The sequence below is a fragment of the Micropterus dolomieu genome, linkage group LG08, assembly GCF_021292245.1.
Source record: "Micropterus dolomieu isolate WLL.071019.BEF.003 ecotype Adirondacks linkage group LG08, ASM2129224v1, whole genome shotgun sequence".
NCBI lineage: Eukaryota > Metazoa > Chordata > Actinopteri > Centrarchiformes > Centrarchidae > Micropterus > Micropterus dolomieu.
In genome coordinates this window covers 20,174,853-20,196,326 of record NC_060157.1, presented here as the reverse complement: position 1 = coordinate 20,196,326, position 21,474 = coordinate 20,174,853, and the positions used below count along the sequence as shown (strand labels likewise).

General features: G+C 38.8%; 2 protein-coding genes across 2 annotated transcripts; both read right to left on the bottom strand.

Annotated features, from left to right (window-relative positions):
• Nucleotides 1–1,705: 1,705 nt before the first annotated feature.
• Nucleotides 1,706–15,893, bottom strand: tmem201 (transmembrane protein 201). Its single transcript, XM_046056832.1, has 11 exons — nt 15,708–15,893; nt 14,956–15,076; nt 14,660–14,854; nt 14,379–14,558; nt 12,972–13,336; nt 12,669–12,869; nt 8,640–8,860; nt 7,415–7,477; nt 7,013–7,303; nt 6,695–6,823; nt 1,706–3,813 (listed from the first exon to the last, which is right to left on the bottom strand). Exons 1-11 carry the CDS (start codon nt 15,815–15,817, stop codon nt 3,716–3,718), a joined length of 1,974 nt encoding a protein of 657 aa, XP_045912788.1. The 5' UTR covers nt 15,818–15,893; the 3' UTR covers nt 1,706–3,715.
• Nucleotides 15,894–16,955: 1,062 nt separating this feature from the next.
• On the bottom strand, nt 16,956–18,435 carry foxl2l (forkhead box L2-like). The gene has a single exon (XM_046056958.1). The coding sequence runs from the start codon at nt 18,281–18,283 to the stop codon at nt 17,471–17,473; it is 813 nt and encodes a 270-aa protein (XP_045912914.1). The 5' UTR covers nt 18,284–18,435; the 3' UTR covers nt 16,956–17,470.
• Nucleotides 18,436–21,474: the final 3,039 nt, after the last annotated feature.

Here is a 21,474-nt window from a genome sequence, read left to right as displayed (position 1 = left end):
TCCAACTATTCATTTTATGAATGAACTTGTTGATCCAAGCAATGTTCAGAATCAAAGGAGACAAGATTGTTAGCTGTCTGTTTGATGTAGGCAGATCGCTGGTTGAGGATTTTCGCTGTGCATTATTTGTTCTCATAAAGCAGGGAACAGCAATCTAAATTTGGATGTCTTTTAGACAATAACAAGAGTCTTTAAATTGCACTGAGTGTGGTTTAGTATGGAGATATCAAAGCATAACAGCAGTGTTAACAGTCCAAAGAAATACATCAGTAGGCCTACTTCTGAATGATTTGACAAAGATGAAGCATACTGTAAAAAGAGAAAAGGATAGGACTTAAGATGGTTCCTTGAGGAACCCCAACCGGGATACTAGCAAATAGAAGCTGCCCATGTTAAGTTCTGTCTGTAGGGTAAATGACCAGTTACCCAATACTTGCAAAACTAATGACATTTCCATCAGCCTCAGCTGTGTGTTTAGTGCTACTTAGCAAATACTAACACACTAAACTAACATGGTGACAAATGGTAAATATTATACCGGATCATTTTAACAATGTCATTATAAACATGTAAGAATGTTAGTGTTTGCATTGCTTTGCTCAGGTACATCCTTACTGGGCCGCTAATATGGATGTCTTATTTTAGGATTGGTGGGGGAACATAGATCCACTCCCATTGGTGGCACCAGTAATTATTTTAAACAGTAAGAGTAGAGTAATACAACACCTGTTGACATGACAGAGAATACTGGAGGCTACAGCATCCAAAGCCTGTTTGAACAATCCGGGGGGAGAGGGGAGGGCAAAATATCCAGAAACCAAATTTTCAGTTTCATTTCAAAAATGTTAACTTTTGTTAACTAACTAATTGTGAAAATTCCAAAAACCAAAAAAGCTCAGCTTAGGGTTAAGGGAAGGAAATAAAGTATTAAACACAGAGGACCTGTGATGAGAAGACTGCTATGTCAGAAATTTGGACATGTTGAACGACATTTTAAAACAAAGTTCAAAGTATGGCCTACTTCATGCATCAAATGTTTGAATGATTTTGGTCGATCGATAAACTCATGAACAGACAGAAGGAATGACTGTCATGAAGTCACCAAAAATTACATTCTGTCAGATCTAGGTATGATGATAGAGAAAAGAATAGAAATCTCTTAAATCTTTCAGTTTTCTACTAACTTTGTGTTCTTAATCAGATTGAAATCATGCATATTATGGATTGTTTGATTATTTGAGGTCAATGTACCTGACAGATTACACTGCAGGGATATAAAATAACTGGGTTGTGGGATGCTGGGAAATTGTGTTATTTATCTTAATCAATAAAAGCCTCTTTTTTGTTGTCCTCGACGGTTTGACAGTATTGCACTTCTAGTGGCTCCCCCATCCACTGTGTCAAGTAGAGTCTTTCATTGCTATGGCAACAATGTAGATGTCCGACTTCCCTCAAGGCTTCAATGTAAGCTCAGTGATGAATACCTTCAGTTTACCACAAAGAAATGTTCCAACAAACTCATCACCGGACTACATAAAACTGTATAAAACATTTTTTTTTAAAAAGACAGAAAAATGCAGGAGATGACAATGTGCCCTTACTACCAGAAGGGGGCGAATTTATCAAAGCATCAAACAAAGCAAACTCATTATCACCTAGAATTAACATTTTTGTACCTGGAGACAAAGTATTAATTACACAAAACTAATTGCAAAAAACACTTTATTAAAAATGTATGGGTCCAGATAAAACAAGCTAATGTTGTTCCTTACAATCACACAGTCCAAACAGCTTTTGCAGACCAATTGCATTTCTGAACACAGTGGAATAACAATTGGTGAAACTGTTAAAGAGAACTTAAGACAGACTCTTGGTTTGACATAATGGTAATGTGAAGCGCGAAGAAAAAGTACAACATACTTTAATTACGCTGTAAATACAAATTCAAGAGTAAATTCTTTTTATATCTAACTGATAAATGATGGTTAGTCTCATTCAGGAAAAATTAAACATGGCTGAAGGAACATTTACATTTCAACATGTACATGATCTTTCAATGAATGAGCCTTCTTCAAAGAAGAAATACATGCCAGGTTACACATTAGGTACAAATGCAACAGCCTGTATTTACAGTGTATTGAAAGATTACAATAACTTTTACAAACTACTATTAGTTACAAGATTGTCTAATGATAGTTCATTAGATCATTAGACAATTCCCAGTCATTTAGATGTCTTTCAGTAGTAAGTTTTAGTTTTCTCAGAAGCTTTTTTTCTTCAAACTTTAATTTCATTCATTAGTACTTTGGCTCAAAATATCAACTTCAAACAAACTGACAAATGCACTTTAAATGACTACAAATTCAAATAAAGTATCTGAGATCTGAAACCACTTAAGCCAGTAATTCCTCCCAACAATCAAGCTCATGGTCATTCAACAATGAAAATACACACCCGAAAGCCTAACATGTGATTTTTACTTACACATGTCCAAATGTACAACTTTTTGTAGCTCATATGTTCAACAAATACACACACAAAATAAACATCTGTGCTCTTATCTCTACTACAATAATTTCAAACCTCATATTCAAAATACAACACAACCAAAACAAGTGCAAAATCATTCCAATTTAACGTGATGTTTCAAGTTGTAAGAAAACTACTGTATATATTAATTCAAATCTCAATTAGGAGTACAACTTCTATCTGAATATGTGCCTTCCGTATGCAAATATGTACATTTGAATGTGATTTTTTTTATAGATTGGAAATAAAATAAAAAATATTGCACTTGAGCATGAAGTTTTGCCCCTCACTATTCACCAGCCTGTGAACAGTAATCTTTAAGAGATAACACAAAATTAAACGGTTTGGTGAAAGAGAACTATTTCTGTAGTGAATGATGGTATGAGATATAAATGACCATTAATATTAAAAATGTTGGACTGTAAACTGTATATCAAAATAACACAACTGAATAGTTTGACACACCACTCGTTCCCAGCTGAATATACATAAAAAGTAGGTGGCAAACACAAGTGCAGTGAAATTATGAGACTCCAAAGAGAAAATCTGTACAAATTTCCTAAATGCAAAACTGTAACTATACATCACAGACATAACATGCTGCGTAATGTTTTCCAATGTTTGGATATTGTAGATAACCAGTAATGTTATTCAGCAGGGAGAAGTAACGCACTCCTCACAATCTGTATAAGCAGGTAAGACATGGCCCTCTGTGTCCAAGCAGCATCGAATGAACAGTACATGTTTATTGCACATTTCACACAATGGTTTTGAAAAAGCCATCATGCATTAGTGCAACACTTGAGATTTTTAAATCAATTACATATGCACCTGTCTTCATGTAAGAGGAGCAATGACAAACCAAAAGACAAAACAAGGCCAGATCAAAAAAGCCAAAACATTTTCAAGCAATCATGAATCACAAATTCAAAGAGATGTGATTTCTGATTTGACCATACAGTTTTTTCATAGCTCCATTAAAGTGGGAGGTAAGCTGTTGAAAATCTGCCAGCTGACATCTGTTTTTTCACCAAGCATCAGCAAACAATAAGTAACTGTTAGAAAAGATGTTTTCTGGCATTGCTGAATGACCTCCAAGTCTACAGACATGACAGGGTTGTGAAGGGCCAGAGGCCGACTCACACTGTGCAGGTCACAAGAGAACAGCAGCAGACCCATCAACAGTTCATCGCCAGGTTTGGTACATATAGAGGGAGGTGAAAAACAGGTTGGTGGTCAGGCTCACTAACAAAAGCCCTGGCCAGATGAGACGCTTCACAAAACCTGGGGACGTCACAGAGAAAGCAAGTTAATTTCATCAGAATCACCATCATTAGCTTGGCATAAAGGCTTTCCACTTTTTGCACATGTTTTTTACTGTTAAATTACAGACTGTTAACACATTTTTCTTCAAAACTGATGCAGATGGCAGCTAGTTTAAATTTAGGTACATGTTGATAAGACCATGACAGCGTGACTCTGTTTATTTAGAGGGGGAAGTTAATATAAGTAAAGCTACGAATACTTGCCACATCCTGCCAATCACATGCCCCCTGCCTCTCTAAAAGTAGTACTCTACATATTTAACGTTGCAATCTTATAACAATGTCAGACTCAGAACGGACAGTTAAAAAAAAAAAGGATCAAAATCATCTCTACTCTGTGCATTCTTTTTCCTAGTGAAAACTTGGTGCCTATGGGACCCACAATGCAACTCGGCCGCTGACACTTTGGTCAGAGATTTAGTTCTGTTGCGCTACTTGCTGCTAGTATAGCCTCAAGCCACTAGCTTCAAGCAGCGGTGAGTGGCAGACTACAGAGGAATATTTTTTTCAAAGGCCCAGTCCCAATGTTCTACACCCTACGCCCCTGAACTCTCACAGACTTTACTGACATCACTTGGAAAGTGATATCACGTTACCTTGACGAGACTGAAACACGTTGCATACTTTTTATTTTATGTTTTTGCCTTATTTTTAAGTCCTGCAGGCTCTCGCCCTACAGAGTGGAGGAGAGGTAGCCTAAAATGTTCATATATACACACACATTTGTAATTAATCAATACACTATTGTTGGTCAAATAGCATCATTAAGCAAAAACTAAAATAAATACACTGCTCAAAAAAATAAAGGGAACACTTAAACAACACAATGCAACTCCAAGTCAATCACACTCCCGTGAAATCAAACTGTCCACTTAGGAAGCAACACTGATTGACAGTCAATTTCACATGCTGTTGTGCAAATAGAATAGACAACAGGTGGAAATTATAGGCAATTAGCAAGACACCCCCAATAAAGGAGACAGACCACTTCTCAGTTCCTATGCTTCCTGGCTGATGTTTTGGTCACTTTTGAATGCTGGCGGTGCTTTCACTCTAGTGGTAGCATGAGACGGAGTCTACAAGGTAGTGCTCAGGTAGTGCAGGAGAAAAGTGACTACAGACTACAGTCTGGAAACTGAGCTGTATCAACAACAACATCTTTATGGTTAAACTGTATTTAAATATTCAGATGAGTCTAGTTGAAACAGGTTGGTTGGGAAAAGAAAGTACAATAATGACCATGGAGGAGCTGAGGTTAGCAAAGCAAATCATGGATGCAAAGTAGTCCTTTTAAGCTAATGAGGTAGGTGTTTCTTTGTCTTTTAATATACAAATGAAATGCTTGGTAGTTATACAGATCTCCCTCTTATTTACAGAGCGAGGTCATTTTAACGGGTTTTCCCCTACCATTATAAAGGTTCGGTGGTGCGGCCCAAAATGACTGGGGTGTTTTGCCATGAATATAAAATCAATGTGGAGCACATCAACACTAACTACATTACTTTTCCCAGATCTAATGGTTGTATTTATTCAGCAAGTTTTGTCTTTAAGCTTTTTGGGTGTTTATAATCCGCTCTAGCTTTTCAAACTTTTGTACACAGTTATGGTAATAATAAAAGGTCCAAAATTATGTCAAACTTGCTTGGACCACCAAGCACCCAAGTCTTCCACAAACCTAGGGAAACTGCTGAAACATTAATCTATTCTGGCGCATACGAATACAGGCCGGCATTGCATGCTCGTGGACATGCGGCGTGCAAAACAGAACTGCTGCTGAAAGAAGTTCTAAGGGAAACACCTTTTTCTAGAGATGCACTGATCGACCCATTTTAGCACTTTGTAGAGAAACAAGTGAGAGAGATGTTATCTGGTATTACGTTCGAAGGACACTGGATATTTTACAAGCATGGACCAGGAAAAGTAACAGTGAACACACCAGTGCACGGCATTCACTATTTTCGTAGTATTAGCATGAATCTAACTATATTTTGACCTTATTCATAGGTCAGCTTTTTGAGATGGAATCCCTTTAGAAGAGATCACAGAGTTTCAGCCAGAGACCTTTTCCCAGTACTGGATACAGAGCCTGCTGCCCGCAGTTAGAAGGCTTTGAACTACTTCGCTGACTTCAAGTGCAGTAGGATTAAACTGTATATGTACATATAGCTCCAGGGACGGACTACATTCATACCTTTCCTCATTTCAGTGCACCAGCTAGACTCAACACTGAAACATACCCGTTTGTTTTTGTTATGTGCGCACATTTAATTTTTTTAGTTTAGTAATATTTCTTACTGAAATGGTGGTTGGTTTTTTATTGGGACTTGGAACATACCTCTAGAGGTATATTGGGTCCCACCTTGTTGTTATGTGATATAAATGTTTAATATGCCCTCAAACGCTTAAGAGTCATGTGCGTCAATTTCATTACGGTTATTCGCCCTGGTCTCTTGTCGACACTCAAGCCTTCTGACTCACACTGTACCATTACCACATACTGATTACAGCGACATTATCTCTCTCAGGTCCAACTGTCCTATGGATTAGAGAGAACGCAAGATGTATTGCGAGGGAATGAAAAGAAATTCCTACCGTGCCCCTTTAATAGCATTTTGTCTCCCGTCACTTAGATTGAAATTGCTCTAAGAGCGAATCTCTTTGCTTCCAGTATGGAAAGAAGCAGTGATCAATTGTGCTTTCAATGAACATTTCACCATGTGAGTATTGTTTTACAATTTACAAGTAGTGGCAGGATGCTGTTATGACACCCAGTTAGACAACAGGCATAAAACCAAAACTAAAGGTGATTTCTGTCAGATTGTGGACACTGCCATGTTTACCTTTTGGAGGAGTTGTGCTCTCCAGCCCCTGTGTAGTAGTGCCAACCAGGCATGCGGAGGACTCTGAGGAGCTGCCTCGCTTCTCTTCCTCTTCAATCACGCTGCCGTCCCTTAACAAAGAACTCAAATCTGCAAAACAATTGAGCAAAGTAAATTATGAAGCCAGTGATAAAACCATCAAAAAAAGGAAGCTATTAATGAATGTGTAATCTTTTCTACCTAAAGACACTGTCAGATTTGAAAATGTTTTACTTTGGTGGTAGTATCACAAATGGCACTGAGGTTGTTGCTACAACCCACCCCCCGAGCTGTACTTACCGTTTTGGCTCTGGAAGGGTGATGTGTCAGGTGAAAAGCAGCCACTGTAAGTTGAAGAGGCTGGCTCTACATGAAAATGTGATGGGGACAAAGGTGGGGACATGAGTGTGGGCTCTGGCTCTGCAGAGAAAAGCCGGAGTTTCCGGCCGCTGATGTTGAGGCGAGCAGGACTGATGAGGGGACGCCGCTGTCTGGCAGAACATGAACTGGATGTAACTGATCCAGCTACCGAAGGAGTCGGAGAGGGGCCCGGAGATGATGGGCGGCTCGCAGACTTCAGTGAGAAGTAGTCTGTGCCACAAAAGCAGAGGAAAATGTCAAGCAAGTGCTCTGAAAGGGTTAGGAATTGTTTAAAATACAGAGTTGAGCGGACATCACAAAAATCACAAAGAGTTTTAATACCAGAGGGCGGGGAGTCTTTATATTGTGAGGCTCGTCTGCTTCCGCTAAACAGGTAACCAGAATCTGAAAATGAAGAGAAATGCAAATCACACCATTCACAAGAACCATGACCATGGGCTTTCCTTAAACCCGCATCAGTCTGTTGGCCAGTCCAAATAAAAGCTAATGTTATTGGGTGTGATAAAATTAAAAGTAGGCAAGGTTTAAACCAAAATGTTCAACAATCCTAAATTAGTGATATGTGGTGGTGGTCAGGCGATTTTGATGTTATTCTGCCCCCTAGTGGCAAAACCATAACACATGCAGGTAGGGCAGCAACTACGAATTATCAATGATTCTGCCAATTATTTTCTTGATTAACCGCTTGGTCTATTAAGGGACAGAATAGTGAAGCCAATTTCTTAATGCCTGTAACTTGTTTTGTCCAACCAACAGACCAAAATCCACGAATACTTAGTTTACAATCACTTAAAATAAGGAAAGCAGCAAAAACAAATGAGAAGCTGAAACTATTATTACATAATTTGTGTGCAAATGATTAATTGATCAAAATAGTTTCTGTCCATCAACCAACTGATTCATTGTAGCATCATATTACTTCTATAATAAACATTAAATGCATATTCTTGCCCAAATGTCACCATAAAATATACTCAAACAGAGAAATATCAGCCAAAATTAGCTTAATGCAAATTTATCCAAGTGTAGTAATGAAATAAGTAAATTGCAATACAGAAGTGTTTTGTCTTTTTTGAACTGTTGTGGTTGTGTGTGCACATCATAAACCATACACACGACATATTTTTCCCAATATAACAGTGAGTCTTTAGAGAGACCCAATTGTGTGACAAGCAGCAGAAACAGAAAGTAAAGCTAATGAATCTTATCAATTATAAATCTTGTTTGCATGGAAGGAACAACATTGCAAGAAGCAACTCAAGATCAAACATGTCTGAGCAGCTAAGGGAAGAACTGCAGGCAGAAGTTGGCTGAATATTTTTGCTGAAGGAAGCTACTTGAAAAGAAAATTGTGCTACTGTCATTTCCCTTTAGTTTTTAATAACTCAAAAAAAATTCACCATCTAAAAAGGAAATTGACAAACCAATTAAATGGAACTTAATTTCATCAAACAAGTCATTTTTAGATCATGCCAAAAGGCCTACAAAGATCTAACAGTATCAAGAGGATTATCAAACTCAAACCGGAATAAATAATTTTAGTTACCTGTCCTGGTTAGGGAGGGGATGGTGCCAAGGCAAAGGGCTCTGCTGAGGCGCCCAGGCAGAGAGGAAGGGGAAGCCTTGCGCTCGCGAGGACCATGTTGGCGTTTGATGAGCAGGGAGAGGTTGGGGGGCGGCATGGGGACAAAAGAGTCTGCCAGGTCAGGAGAGAACAAAGGAGGATGGCTGCTGAAGGGGGGGACTGCAGAGTTGCCTGCAAGGTATCTGCAAAACAAGAGCAATGTAACAGGCTACTATTTGAAATCAAAATGATAACAAAACTGTCAAACGGTTTTTACACAGCAGAAAAAGCACATCATTTGGCACAAACACAAACTGTTTTGTTACAGAAACGGGCAGCACAAAGAACATTAGAAATTGTGCGGTAAGGACAGAATATTCAATTTGCGATTTCAAGTGTAAAGTGTGATTTATGTTTCACATTGATGTCAATATACAACACTGACAAGAAAATATATAAACTTTGAATTGCATAACAGGTACAAGACGTGCCAAAGTCAAATCAGTGCACAAAATTTGTACCATACTGTTCCGATATCCATTTAATGTGAGCACTTTACTAACAAGTGCAGCATGGAGAAGGCTGTCACTGCAGCTGTTGGACAACACACAGCAGCTGATGGCACCAACAGAACTACAGCCACAGGAGAAGTTGCCCCAGCAGTTTAGCTCAACTCATTCATATTTCCACAACACACTGTCAATGGCACATTACGTGTCAGAATAGTGTTTACTCAGGGGCATTGAAGCTTGGTCCTTCTAGAGAAATAATCACAGGAGACCTCACTAAATTTAAGCTAACTTTTTTTAAAACTTTAAATCCCAATGCTGTGTAATCAGGGTACTGTTACAAAAACTGGAGAGAAACATAGCGCAGTGGATAAGATGGTGTGTTTGTGTTGAAAACAAACAGAGATGGCATATCGTTTGACCAGTTCTTTATTATAATCCATGTACAGCAAGCATTCATACAAAGTCTTCAAACTGGAGCCTGTCATTAAAAGCAATACACCCAATTACAGCATTTAGGCACAAATACACTGTTTCATTGGGTGTGTTGCAGGAAACCTTTTAGCATGGATGGAGATCCATTTCTGAGGCTGCTACAGAGTATATAAACACATAGTATCTGATCAAATTGAGATACATTTCATTAGCTTATTTATAATATAGTTTGGCATAGCAAATTATTGCTTAAATTGTGAATTGTGAGAAGTACCAATGTTTGGCACAGTAAGCTCTCATTGTTTTTAAGTACTGAGTCAGTCTTTCTACAACATCCATTGCTAAAACATTTAGGTATGACACAACCATGTTTGTTAGCTATATACTGGATGTGCCTAGTAACAGTGCGGTAAAATCACCAAGATTGACAGAACTATTAGTAAAATAAAAATATAAAGTATTTCTACAACTATCACTGTTAAAAAACACCACAACATATGTTTGAGGCAATGGTATAATGCTGTAGTTGCATATGGCAGATGAAATGTATGGATTAACATACAAGTTTGAATGTAGTGTTTCTAGAGATAAATGCTTGACACAAAGTGTTAACAGTCATACAGCAGGTAGATACAAGAATTCTCTTAAAACCACACAAATAGCCATATACTCAGGCTATATATTTTAACACAAACATGCACACTGGTGGTTTATAGGGAACAGACTTTTTAGCACAGCATGTAAAACAAAAAGAAAATACAATTTTAATATGTACCTTAGATATACAGACGAAAAGGTAAAAATATGGATGAATAATACAGATTCATCCTGCTATAGGACTATTGCAAGCATTGCAATATTTGCATGTGATTTTTTTTCCAGAGGCAGAAAAGTAAAATCACAGCTTCAAAACATGGAAATTACTCTGTATGAGCAGTAATACTTTCCTCATAACCTACAAATGGCATCTTGAATGTCTTACCTTTGGCAACACATTTGTTACCAAAATTCACAATTTAAAGCTTTATGACTCTTGCACCAAAGGTGCTGGTTTGATAACATAACTTAGTCTACAGGAGTATTTTTACATTTTCAAATCCCACAGATACAGTACTCTACCCATCAAATGTGATCTACATTCACTGTCTACAGCGATTAGTTTCCAATACCTTTTCACGTTACAGTCAAATAAACACCCCCTTCACATAATACCTACAGAGTAAAAAAACAAACAGGTTAACAGAAATAAATAAGAGGTGAAATGTTAGCACATGCAGAAAGTACGTCCATCAGTGTTTTTAATACATCAACATGTTAAAATGTTGAAAAGGAAAGTTCAGTATTACTGGTAGTGATCAAAGGAAGCGATACATGAGTGCAAAGTCTTTTTTTTAGCTGCAAAATGCATTTTCACATTTTAAACATAGCAAATTTGTATTCCAATAGAATATGAAAAAGATGACAGTCCAACATTTCACTTGAGGCTTACTTGAAACTATTAAAATGTTAGGATGAAAGTACATCCTACTTGGACGTAACCGAAGGCCGTGCAAGTCCAGTAATAGTGCTGAGTAGTGCACTGGCGTATCTTGCACAAGTGCAACATGTGAGGTAAAAGCTTCTTTCAAATCATCAAACAACACTGACTCTTTTCACTTTGATTCTTACACTCAGCAGAGCACTTGCTTAGAGCTTTACATTACACTTGAAAAATGTCCGACCAATGACTATATTCAGTTGCAGAGTTCAAACACAGATACGACCTGGCTGCCAGAAAATACTACTTAGAAATGATTACCTCAAACTAATTAAGTATCTGTCAGGTAGCCACTAGTTTTAAGCATTAGCTTTCGGCACAACAGACTAACTAAAGCATAATAAAAGTGCCGTATACAATGCAAATTCACGCATCAATTCAAGGCAGAGGGAAAACCTGAAGCAAAATCCAAATGGAAATCAGAGAAACAAGATCACAGCAATGAGGATGGGAGAAGAGCAGCTAACAGCAAGACCTCTGAATGACAGAATTTTGGGGAAAAAAGCTGATGAACTAGTGACTACTTTTCCCTGACAGCTGAGCGTTTAGATTTACCATGTTTTAGCATTTTGGCAAAACGGCTTCTGTTACAACTGTTTCTACACAAAGAATTTGTACACAGTGGCTGTCAGAATAAAAATGCAATGGAGCCACTTTACTCAAAAAGATAACTACATATCACACATGGAAAAACCTTCCAGCGCTGCCCTGCGAACTGATCAGTTCAGCACAGATAGTGTTCCTTAGAGATTCCTTATGGAAATCGGTTATAAATACATAGTGGTGTCAAAGTACTCACGATGAACACTTTTTGGAAATGTCCAAGATCACCCTTTGTTCAGAAATTGAAGACGATGTGAAGAAATCTTGAGTGTGGCTTGCGGTGTCTTCACAAATGAGTATTTCAGGCAATGAGCTGTACTTTCAACCTACAGCTACACCATAGTGTTAATAAATAAATGAGTACATCCAAAATGCTAATAGTATTAGTTAGGTAGTTGAATGTTAAAGTCCCACTATATTGGTTTAAAAATGACTTTAACTGCATATTTCTATTCACCCTCAAGGTCAGTCCATTACACATTTGTTCTGGTTAATATGGCATTAGCAATGTAATAATTCAAAGGTTAATAAACAGCATGAATTTGAAACAATACCTCTAGCTGCAAAATTACTTTAACCTCCATAATTTTACACACATCAGGCAACTATTGGCCATGTGCGCTTGAAGGTGAGGTTTTGATGCGATTAAGGACGTCTTTTGTCCCTATGCCCCCCCCCCCCACGCCTTTAAGTTTGCTATTCACGTGTCATATCAGTCGTATGTACACGCCAGAAAATTTGGGTCTTAAAGTTAAAAATGGACATTGAATTTTAAAAAAAAGCATGTTCCTTGTTCTGGTAATGACACCACTCCGATTAATGTGCTTTGATCTGGTTCTAATGAACACACACCTCTCATGGAAAGAGGACTCTTTATAAAATCCCATGTGTCAAACACAATTTTAACATTACTGCTCAGATTCTGACCTTCGATATCTGGCTCTTCTTGGACCCAGTGGTTTGCGAGTAGCCATAGCAGCGGCAAAGCTGACTAGGCAACAGAGGGAGATGGCACTGAGCTTGGCTGTGTCCATCCAGCCCAAGGCTCCAGTCAAGTAGCTCTCAGCCAGGTAGAGGCATAGGATGAAGAACCACAGGACAGAGGCCACAGCATCAATTCTCCTCAACCTGAAAAAAAGACACATAATCTTGAAGAGTTTGCTTCCGACTAAATTAAGCTTCTCTGTGACGACCTTTCCAAGGGAAAATAAAGGGGTGATGAGTGCTTACCTCACAGGTCCTGCTAAGAAGATAGCGGTGAGACATGTCAACAGGCCAACAGAGACTACAGCCAGCCGGTTGTTCCTTCCATGCTGCCACACCAGCTTGACATTTTCAATGGCCTGGCCTGGGAGCAGCTCCAGCAGATCCTGCCATGCAGGCACGCCTCCACTGCTTTCGTTGTTCAGGTGGGATTCATTGGAGACGTTAGGCTTTGGAGGAATTACCCCACCACTTAATGTCTGTGGGCCACTAGGCGGAGTAGGCTGGTCCCTCAACTCACTTAAAGATGTAGCAACTAGGAAAGCACATATGAGGAAGGTGAGGGCCCGTAACAGTATGACCCCCACGGGAGAAGACGCAGAGTAGGAGCTCTGAAGGAGAAAGAAAATGTATTCTTTGTGAATATTTTGTTACATTTTCATAACATTAACACATTTTAATAAGCTGTGCAAAGACTAATGTTGACATATTATCCTAAAACAGACAATATGCAATTGACTGGGGCTGAATAATTTTGAACAATACTGGAGGAAAAGATTAATTTTACATAATTATTCTCATTTTCACTGAAATACATATTTAAATGGCTATAGTGTGATTTTTGCAAGGATCTGTACCAAACAAAGTCTTATGAGGTGTAGGCCAGGACATCTCTGCACCACGACAATATTCAATTTAAATTGGTATTTTGACACACATTTGGCCTACAACAATATTTCACAACCATACGCACTCCATATTAAATTCTTTAATAAAAACATGTTATATTTAAAAATCACAAAACCTCCTCCAGATGAACAAGTTCCATCTGAATATCCTTTCTGAAAGTTACAGACCTTTAATAAAGCCTGACATCAGTGGAGCTGTATAACTGGTGTTACAAAGCTGGTTGACAGCTGGCTGTGTTAACCTCTGGCTTTGGGCATGTGCACATAAAAAGGAGGTTCAGTTTGTAATTACAGAACAAGCACATGCAACATAAACAGATGAGATCAAAAGGAGGAATATTTAATATGAGAAGACGAAGGTGGCAAGACCTGTGGGTACTGTACTATCTTGTGGTGGCATAAAGTAATGTTCAGTAAGATAAAAACATTTGTAAACAATGTGAGGATGTCGTTTCTGATGAAATGCTACAGTGGGAAGGCTCTTTTCTTTATAATCATCATCATCTCAGTGAGCAACAGTGATGGAGAATGTTATCTGACAGAATTTCAGTGCAATTTATATACATGTCATTCATTGTTATAGTCAACCATTTTCCTACAGAAGTGTGATTGTGCGACAAACTGTTCCTGCATCGCACTGCATGCAACAGCATATGGTTACACATCAAGCCTTACAGTGTTTAATGTAAATTAAAAATTCATTTATTCAGACAGTTGTTAGTTTTGGACTTTGGATCACACTGACCTTTACGAAGCCCTTGTCCGATTCTCGGCTGCGTCGCAGCTGATGGTTTAGGAGCACTGTTCGAAGTTGACGGTTTTGATATTTGATGTAGTACTCCACTGCTGTCTGACATGGCCTGCATAACTTATAGGTCTGCTCCAGGTGGTGCTTGTAAGCTTCAATTTCCTCATCGTAGTTTTCCTAAAAATTATACAAAAATGATAAAGTAAGTGTTTACAGTTGTCAGTCAAGGTAGCAATAAATATAGTGTTGCAGTGAATGGAAAATAGCACAGTACATACGTCATCCCTTGGAATAAATGATGCCAACTGCTTGATCTTTACAGTTTGGTTGTTATTGCACTTTCTGCATAGCAGCATCTGACAGTTGACCCATTGCAGTGTCTTGGGTGTCTCAGACGAGGGAAGACTACCAGATACTCCATGGTTAAGATGCTCCATGTACTGAGCCGGGATGGGTTTGTTGTAATCCCCATTCTGAAAACAAGACAGGTAAACAAAAATGAAGAATATGAAAAATACAGTTTACTGACATGCCAAGAAAACAATTCACATGTGTCGTGTAATTTAAAACTTACCTTCTGGAAGCCATTATACTGGTCACAGTTGGGACAGTCCCAGCAGTTCCTGTTCCCATAGGGGACCACTGTGTTCTGATTACAGAACCAGCAGTTCACATTTGCAAAAGTCGGCTTCTTTCTGTAAGAAGTGGAGTTCTTATGACATTACACGGTTATTCAAACCGGATAACGTTACATCTTTGATTTGCCAATGTTTCCCACCGTTGGTCACTGAAGTAACGTTATTACAATTATATTAACGAGGCACTATTTTTCTTATATACTGAGGAAGGGGAGTACATAGTCTAAGATCACGTCAGTCTGTTTGGAGATGGTTCAGATTCTTTGACATGAAAAAGTTTGGGAAGCCCTGCAGGTTGGTCAAGCATAGACTCAAAACAATCACATATTTATTAACGCATGCATGCAATAGTTCCCAGCAAGATCAAGAACAAATAGATATGTGCATTCAAACAGTAAATATCACGATTTACCTTCACTTTATTACCTCAAAACTATCCAAGTAACGTTAAAGCATTAAAGTTAGTTAGCATCATAGCTAGCAAACTTAGCACTCGGCTATCGTGGAAAAATTGGTCCCTCTTAGGACATATAAAACATATTTAGACATTTTTGTTGGCAAAATTATTTCCTGAATGTCACCATTCTGAACCACCAATGCAAATGTTAAACGCTGTTTGAAAACTTGTACTAATTCACCGTAAATGTGGCTAAAAGCACAACGCCGCGGTGCAAAACCTTGAAGTTACCTGGTGGCAATTTTGTATATCAGCGCTCCACCGGCGACAAACGCCGTAGCTCCAACTCCACTGTACATTAGTTCAGGATATTCCGAAAGAAGCTGATTAAACGCCTCCATTTCCACTGAAATGATCAGCAATGTATCGAACAAAACATGAGAAACGTAGTGGTTCCAACCGAACAGCAAAACACGCGGCAAGCGACCCCCCTTTTGTTCACGCCCATGTAAAGGAAACGGAAATTACGTAGAACCGGGACGCGTTCCAACATCTTTAATTCATACTTTCTTGTCGACTGGACTATTCACTAAAAACACCCATGTCATGATTAAACTATTACTTAAACTTTACATGTTTAGCCATAAGTCGAGTGTTTTTTGTCTTAGTGCTTATCAGTATCGAAATCAATCACTCCTTGGTTTGTCTCTAAACAACGCGTAGTGTTGTAGACGGGGAGTTTGATAGTGTTGGAATGGGAGAGGGGACAATTTCTGTCCTCGCATGGTTTGAAGCCCTGATAGGCTATTACAGTACAGTGCCTTTCTTTATAGACATTAGATTAATCGGCCTTTCAATGTGTATGCTGTCAAAAATAATTAGCCTCTGAAACAAAAGATTTAGCTGCATCCTATCACCTGGCACCTCTTTGTTCTTAATCTCCCTTCCAAAATGTCCAAACAATATGCATAAAAATAAATCACGCAATTTAAAGATCAAATTAAACGTTAAACAGCAATATAGTAGGCCAGATTACAGTAGGCCTAATGATAAACTGTAATGGAGACAGGTCCTAACTATAGTCTGTATAGGCCTAGGCTATATGACGTGTGTCACTTTAAAGACAAGTAGGCTAACTGACATCTGTTAATAAGGTGCGAGTTTTATGTCAAAAATCAAATGCATGGCAAAGATAAAACACTGAAATTACCAAATTAATCTGCCCACGTTTTGAGGATGGTTCTTCATTTCAACAAGGCTGATAGGCTACCTTGAGATAAACTATAGGTCTCAAATTCTGACATGGAAGATTATGCTCATATAGCCTAGAGGTAACATTGTTTATCACTAGTAGGCTATTACAATGAATTAGGCTACATACATTTATTATCATTATTATTACAACATTGTCAGACGAATAAGTAAATCAATGAGAGTATTTGATGCAAAAATAACATTTTATTTTAACAAACATTATGTATTTAACATCAAGTAGCCTAAACATTCATAATCGAATAAGAAAACTGACCAGTGCTTCACTGTCACCAACTGTTGCATAGCAGCTCGGGGAGGGGATAAAACCAGAGAAAATAAATAAATAACCTAGTTACAAATGTATTGGCATAATGAAAAAGGATAGAAATAAGAAATGTAAAGAAAAAATGTTTTTAAAAAATAAAAAATAAAACAAAAGTTTATCTGGTTGCAAAATAATTCTCTATTAAAAGAGACATGGACTAAACTAAGCTTTCGATTTAAATCAGCTGTCAACCTGCAGTTCACGTCGGTGCCATTTCTGAAGCAACTCAATGAGGCTACTGACAATAAATTCCTTGGCATTTGAAACTAGCACATCAATAAAAAAAAAGTTAACAAACAGCTTATTTAACAGTTAATCACTTGTCAACAACTTTACACCTTACCAAACTCGCCTACAAAACAATTAAGCTAGGCTAGCTTTACCTGACAAACTTATGACAGCTGAACTGAAATGGTGAAACAGATGAACTTCGAGTCTCTGAACTGGCTGTCAATGGTTAGTACAGCTTAAACCCCTACAGGTCATAAGAGTGAGCAAGAGGCGCCTCCGCTTGCCTCGCATAGGAGGTGAACTGCTGGTAGTTACACGCCACGGACACGGTGCCTCCGTCGGGGCTCACCGGCTGGGTCACTCCGCCGTAGGGACACCCGTTGTGGGGCACCAGCACCGGCGGGTGGCGGTGGTAAGCGCCGTACGGAGAGTGGTGGAAGTGGGGGGGCGGGCAGTACGAGCTCACCGGGCCGCTGGGGGACACGCTGCGGGTGTGACCAGGGATGACCTGGGGTGTTGGGTATCCGTTCGGCTGGGACGAGCTGGGCTGGCACAGACTCCAGGAGCTGCTCATGTAAGGCTGGATGTAGAGTGGCTCGGGATAGTCCGCGGGGTTCCCGGACAGGTAAGGCACGCTAGGGGGTCTGTAGGGTCTCCTCACCCTCCTCCGCCGCCGGTAATTCCCTTTGTCAAACATGTCCTCAAATGCGGGGTCCAGCATCCAGTAGTTGCCTTTCCTGTCCCCTCCGGTCTCCCTGGGCACCTTGACGAAACACTCATTGAGAGACAAATTATGCCGAATGCTATTTTGCCAGCCTTTTTTATTTTTCTCATAGTAGGGGAACTTGGAGATGATGTAGTCGTATATTCCGCCCAGGGTTTGTCTCTTGTCTTGTCTGTCCTTGATGGCCATGGCGATGAGAGCCACATATGAATAAGGCGGCTTCTGCGGCTGGCCGGTCTCCTCCGCACCTTTGGGCTCAGGAGGGGGCAAGTTGGAGCTGGTGTCCAGGGGCTGCATCCCCGGGTCTGCGGGGGATTTCTCCTCTGCATCCATGGCTAAGGTATCCGCTTTGTGAGTCCTGTTAGTGGGCAAAAAGCTGTAGTCTGCCGCTAAGCAAGGCAGCGATGTGGCTGTGTCCGCAGGTGCAAACACTCCTCCCACAGGCGCAGAGCGCAGCGGTTATCTCCTTCTTTCATCTCGCCGGTTTCTCACACTGTTTATGCCTCTGTATGGGACTACTGTACAGTCTGTTTAGGTTGAAACAGGGGTCACGCAAACTGTGTTTTAGCAGGTATCAAAATATTCACTTTGGAGGGAGATGATCAAAGACCCCTCCATTTTATTTAATGTTCCACATTTGCAACATATGGACACATAGCGGACTTTTTTATCATTGTAAAGGGCTTTTTAGTTTTTCTGAAATGACCAAACCTTGCCTTATATTTTTGGTTAAGTGTGTGTTAATAAGTTAAACTATTCTTTAAGCTGGGTGCACTGACGCCCGCACACACACACACACGCGCGCGCGCGCATTGATTTGTACTCTTGTTGGGTATTTCCAGCACTTGGTATGCTACAGGTAAGTACTGAAGCTTGCAGGTATCAAAGCCCGGCATACCACCCACATACAGTGAGGCATGAACAGCAGGCCTGTCTGTCCGCTGAGGATGGGAGATAATGATCACCTGCTCTCGCCAGACAGCCTGTCTCCCCTGAACTGATAGGGAAACACAGATCTCAAAATGTGAGCAACAAGTGGAAAAGCAACTACACCTTTGGCAAGGATTAGAGGGCATTTTGGGTTGGCAATTGTTATCACTGTAAGGGTAATTAATTGGAGTTACACTCAATACCTTTCTTAAACCAGAAGAAAGTACAGGCAATTATTCAGAATATGGAAGATGATGTAGGCCTATTTACCACTCATTTTTTGTTTTTGAAGTAGTCCATCATTATTAACAACAATTCTATCCAGAACAATTATTCAAACCCTCAGAAATGTATTGTAAACTCTGATGCATGGTTTCCGTAAGGAACGTTTCAGGCCACTCATTTTTCAGGGGTTTTTTTTTCATTTAACAGCCATATAATACATTGTGTTATTCTTCTTATTTTATTGCTTTCATCTTTATTTAAATGTTTTACTGTGTTTATAGTTATGCACCAATATGACAATGCAAATTCCTTGTGTATGTAAAAACCCAGTTTGGCAAATCTGATTCTGATTCACTGGAAACAAGATTCAGCATGTCATCAAGGTAGAAATGATGAAAATGGTATAGTCAATCACAGGATCTTTTTGCTTAGGAGATAATTCAGACTTCATGGCTAGGTCAAAAAGTTACTTTTCCTGACTCTGGAGCAAATTGTGCACACACGATGGCAGGAATGAATCCCCACAGACATTTGTCTCATTTGCTCTACTGAACTTCCCTCTCTGATTTCTCATTCCTTTAATAACTAATAAAAAATGACAAAATGAAACTGGACAGCCCACTTTCCTTTTTGAAAAAGCTAGATTTACCTCCTGATTTCATATGAGTGAAGCGAGGCGCCAGGCTAAACACAATCTGTGTAGTTTAAGCTATCTGAGACTAAAGAAGAATGCAGCTAAACTGCCAAAAACAAAGATCATGACTGATGGGGTTTGACAACAGGAGAAATGAGGAGTTACATCACACAAACATCCTCAAACAGCCCTCAAGTCTGACCCAGAAAAAAAATAATTCAAGCTGTATTCAGAACTCTAGCCGTGTTTTCAAGTGATACACAGCCTTCGCATTTAAAGTGATTTACTTAAGCTGACTACAGAATGTCATGGGTGCAATATCTTATGAACATGCAGAGTATTTAAAGTCTTTCTTTTTTTATTTTAAATAAATTGCAATAGTTTAAGTATCCTATACAGCATTTTCTCTATTTCCACATCAATTCACACAATTACTGCCCTATGAAGGTTATCAATTTGTTATTTTTAACATCTGATATTTACATTTTTATATTTGAAGCTCATTTTTTTCTCTAGTTATTGTATTTTTGTTGTATTTTTATTTATACATATATTTTATTAAATTTATTATTGTGGGCATTCGATGTGGACTGCAAATTAGGAATTTCAGTGTACAGGGAAACTTGAACATCTGACAATAAACACTTTGAATCTTTGAAGCTTGAATAACAGCCCCTGGAGCACATCTCTAAGATAGAGCTTCAAAAATCACTTTGACCTTGATGTTCTCTGGTTATTTCTTTTGAATGAGAGCTAGAGTAAACATGCCACACTGTTGCTATGGAAAATAAATGCCAAAATATCAGTTAAATGTAACTTGATTATGTGTACTTGTGTTTGACTAACAAACAAAGCAGTAATTTTAAGAAAAAGCAAACATTAGTATGTGGTTAGGGACTGAGAAGCTATATTTAAAACAAGAACCTGACAAAGCTGATAAAACATACAGCTCTATATTGCCTGTTTCGTATGTTGTTTATTGCAAAATATCTCTACATTTTGCTATTGTGCATTAGCGTGGTCAAATCAAACCACCATTATTGAAATCATCTGTAAAAATAATGGCTGAAAATGATTTTTTTCAGATCAGTGTACAGTGAAAATTAGCATTTGAAAAGTGAACTATAAACAAATAAGGATTCTTCTTCTATTAAATGAATGGGAAATCTATTACTTTATTCTGATTATTACACAATTAAATGCAGATTGTCACTGCTAGAATAGTTTATAAAGATAATAAATTACACAGTAGCACATTTATTTTGTACAAATTAACTAAATTAAGTAGCTAACTGCACAACCTGATCCAACATGGTAAAGATATTTATACGTTAATGCTGCAATACTCAGGGTCTGTTCTTCTTAATATATATATTTGTATTCTAGAGTTGAATTTTCTGCTAGTCAATAAGTCAGTAAAGTAAATACATTTCATGTGTTTTTACTGGTAATGGAATATTTCACATTCCAGTATCGCTCAAGTTACCAGCAGTCAGGATGAGCACTTGAAAGACTGACTTTCAACTTTTGACTTTGGGGAACTTCCCCACAGTCATACCATGAATACCTTTTATGCAAAGAAGGTGACTACACAGCTGCACTAGTCCTGAACATCAACTCGTCTTAACAGATCAGTTGGCTCAACACCTTTACTTCTCTTCTTCCTGCAGGCTGACATGGGTGGAAAGGTTGAAGGTATGTGCCAGTGCTACAAGGCTGCAAATGGACCCATACT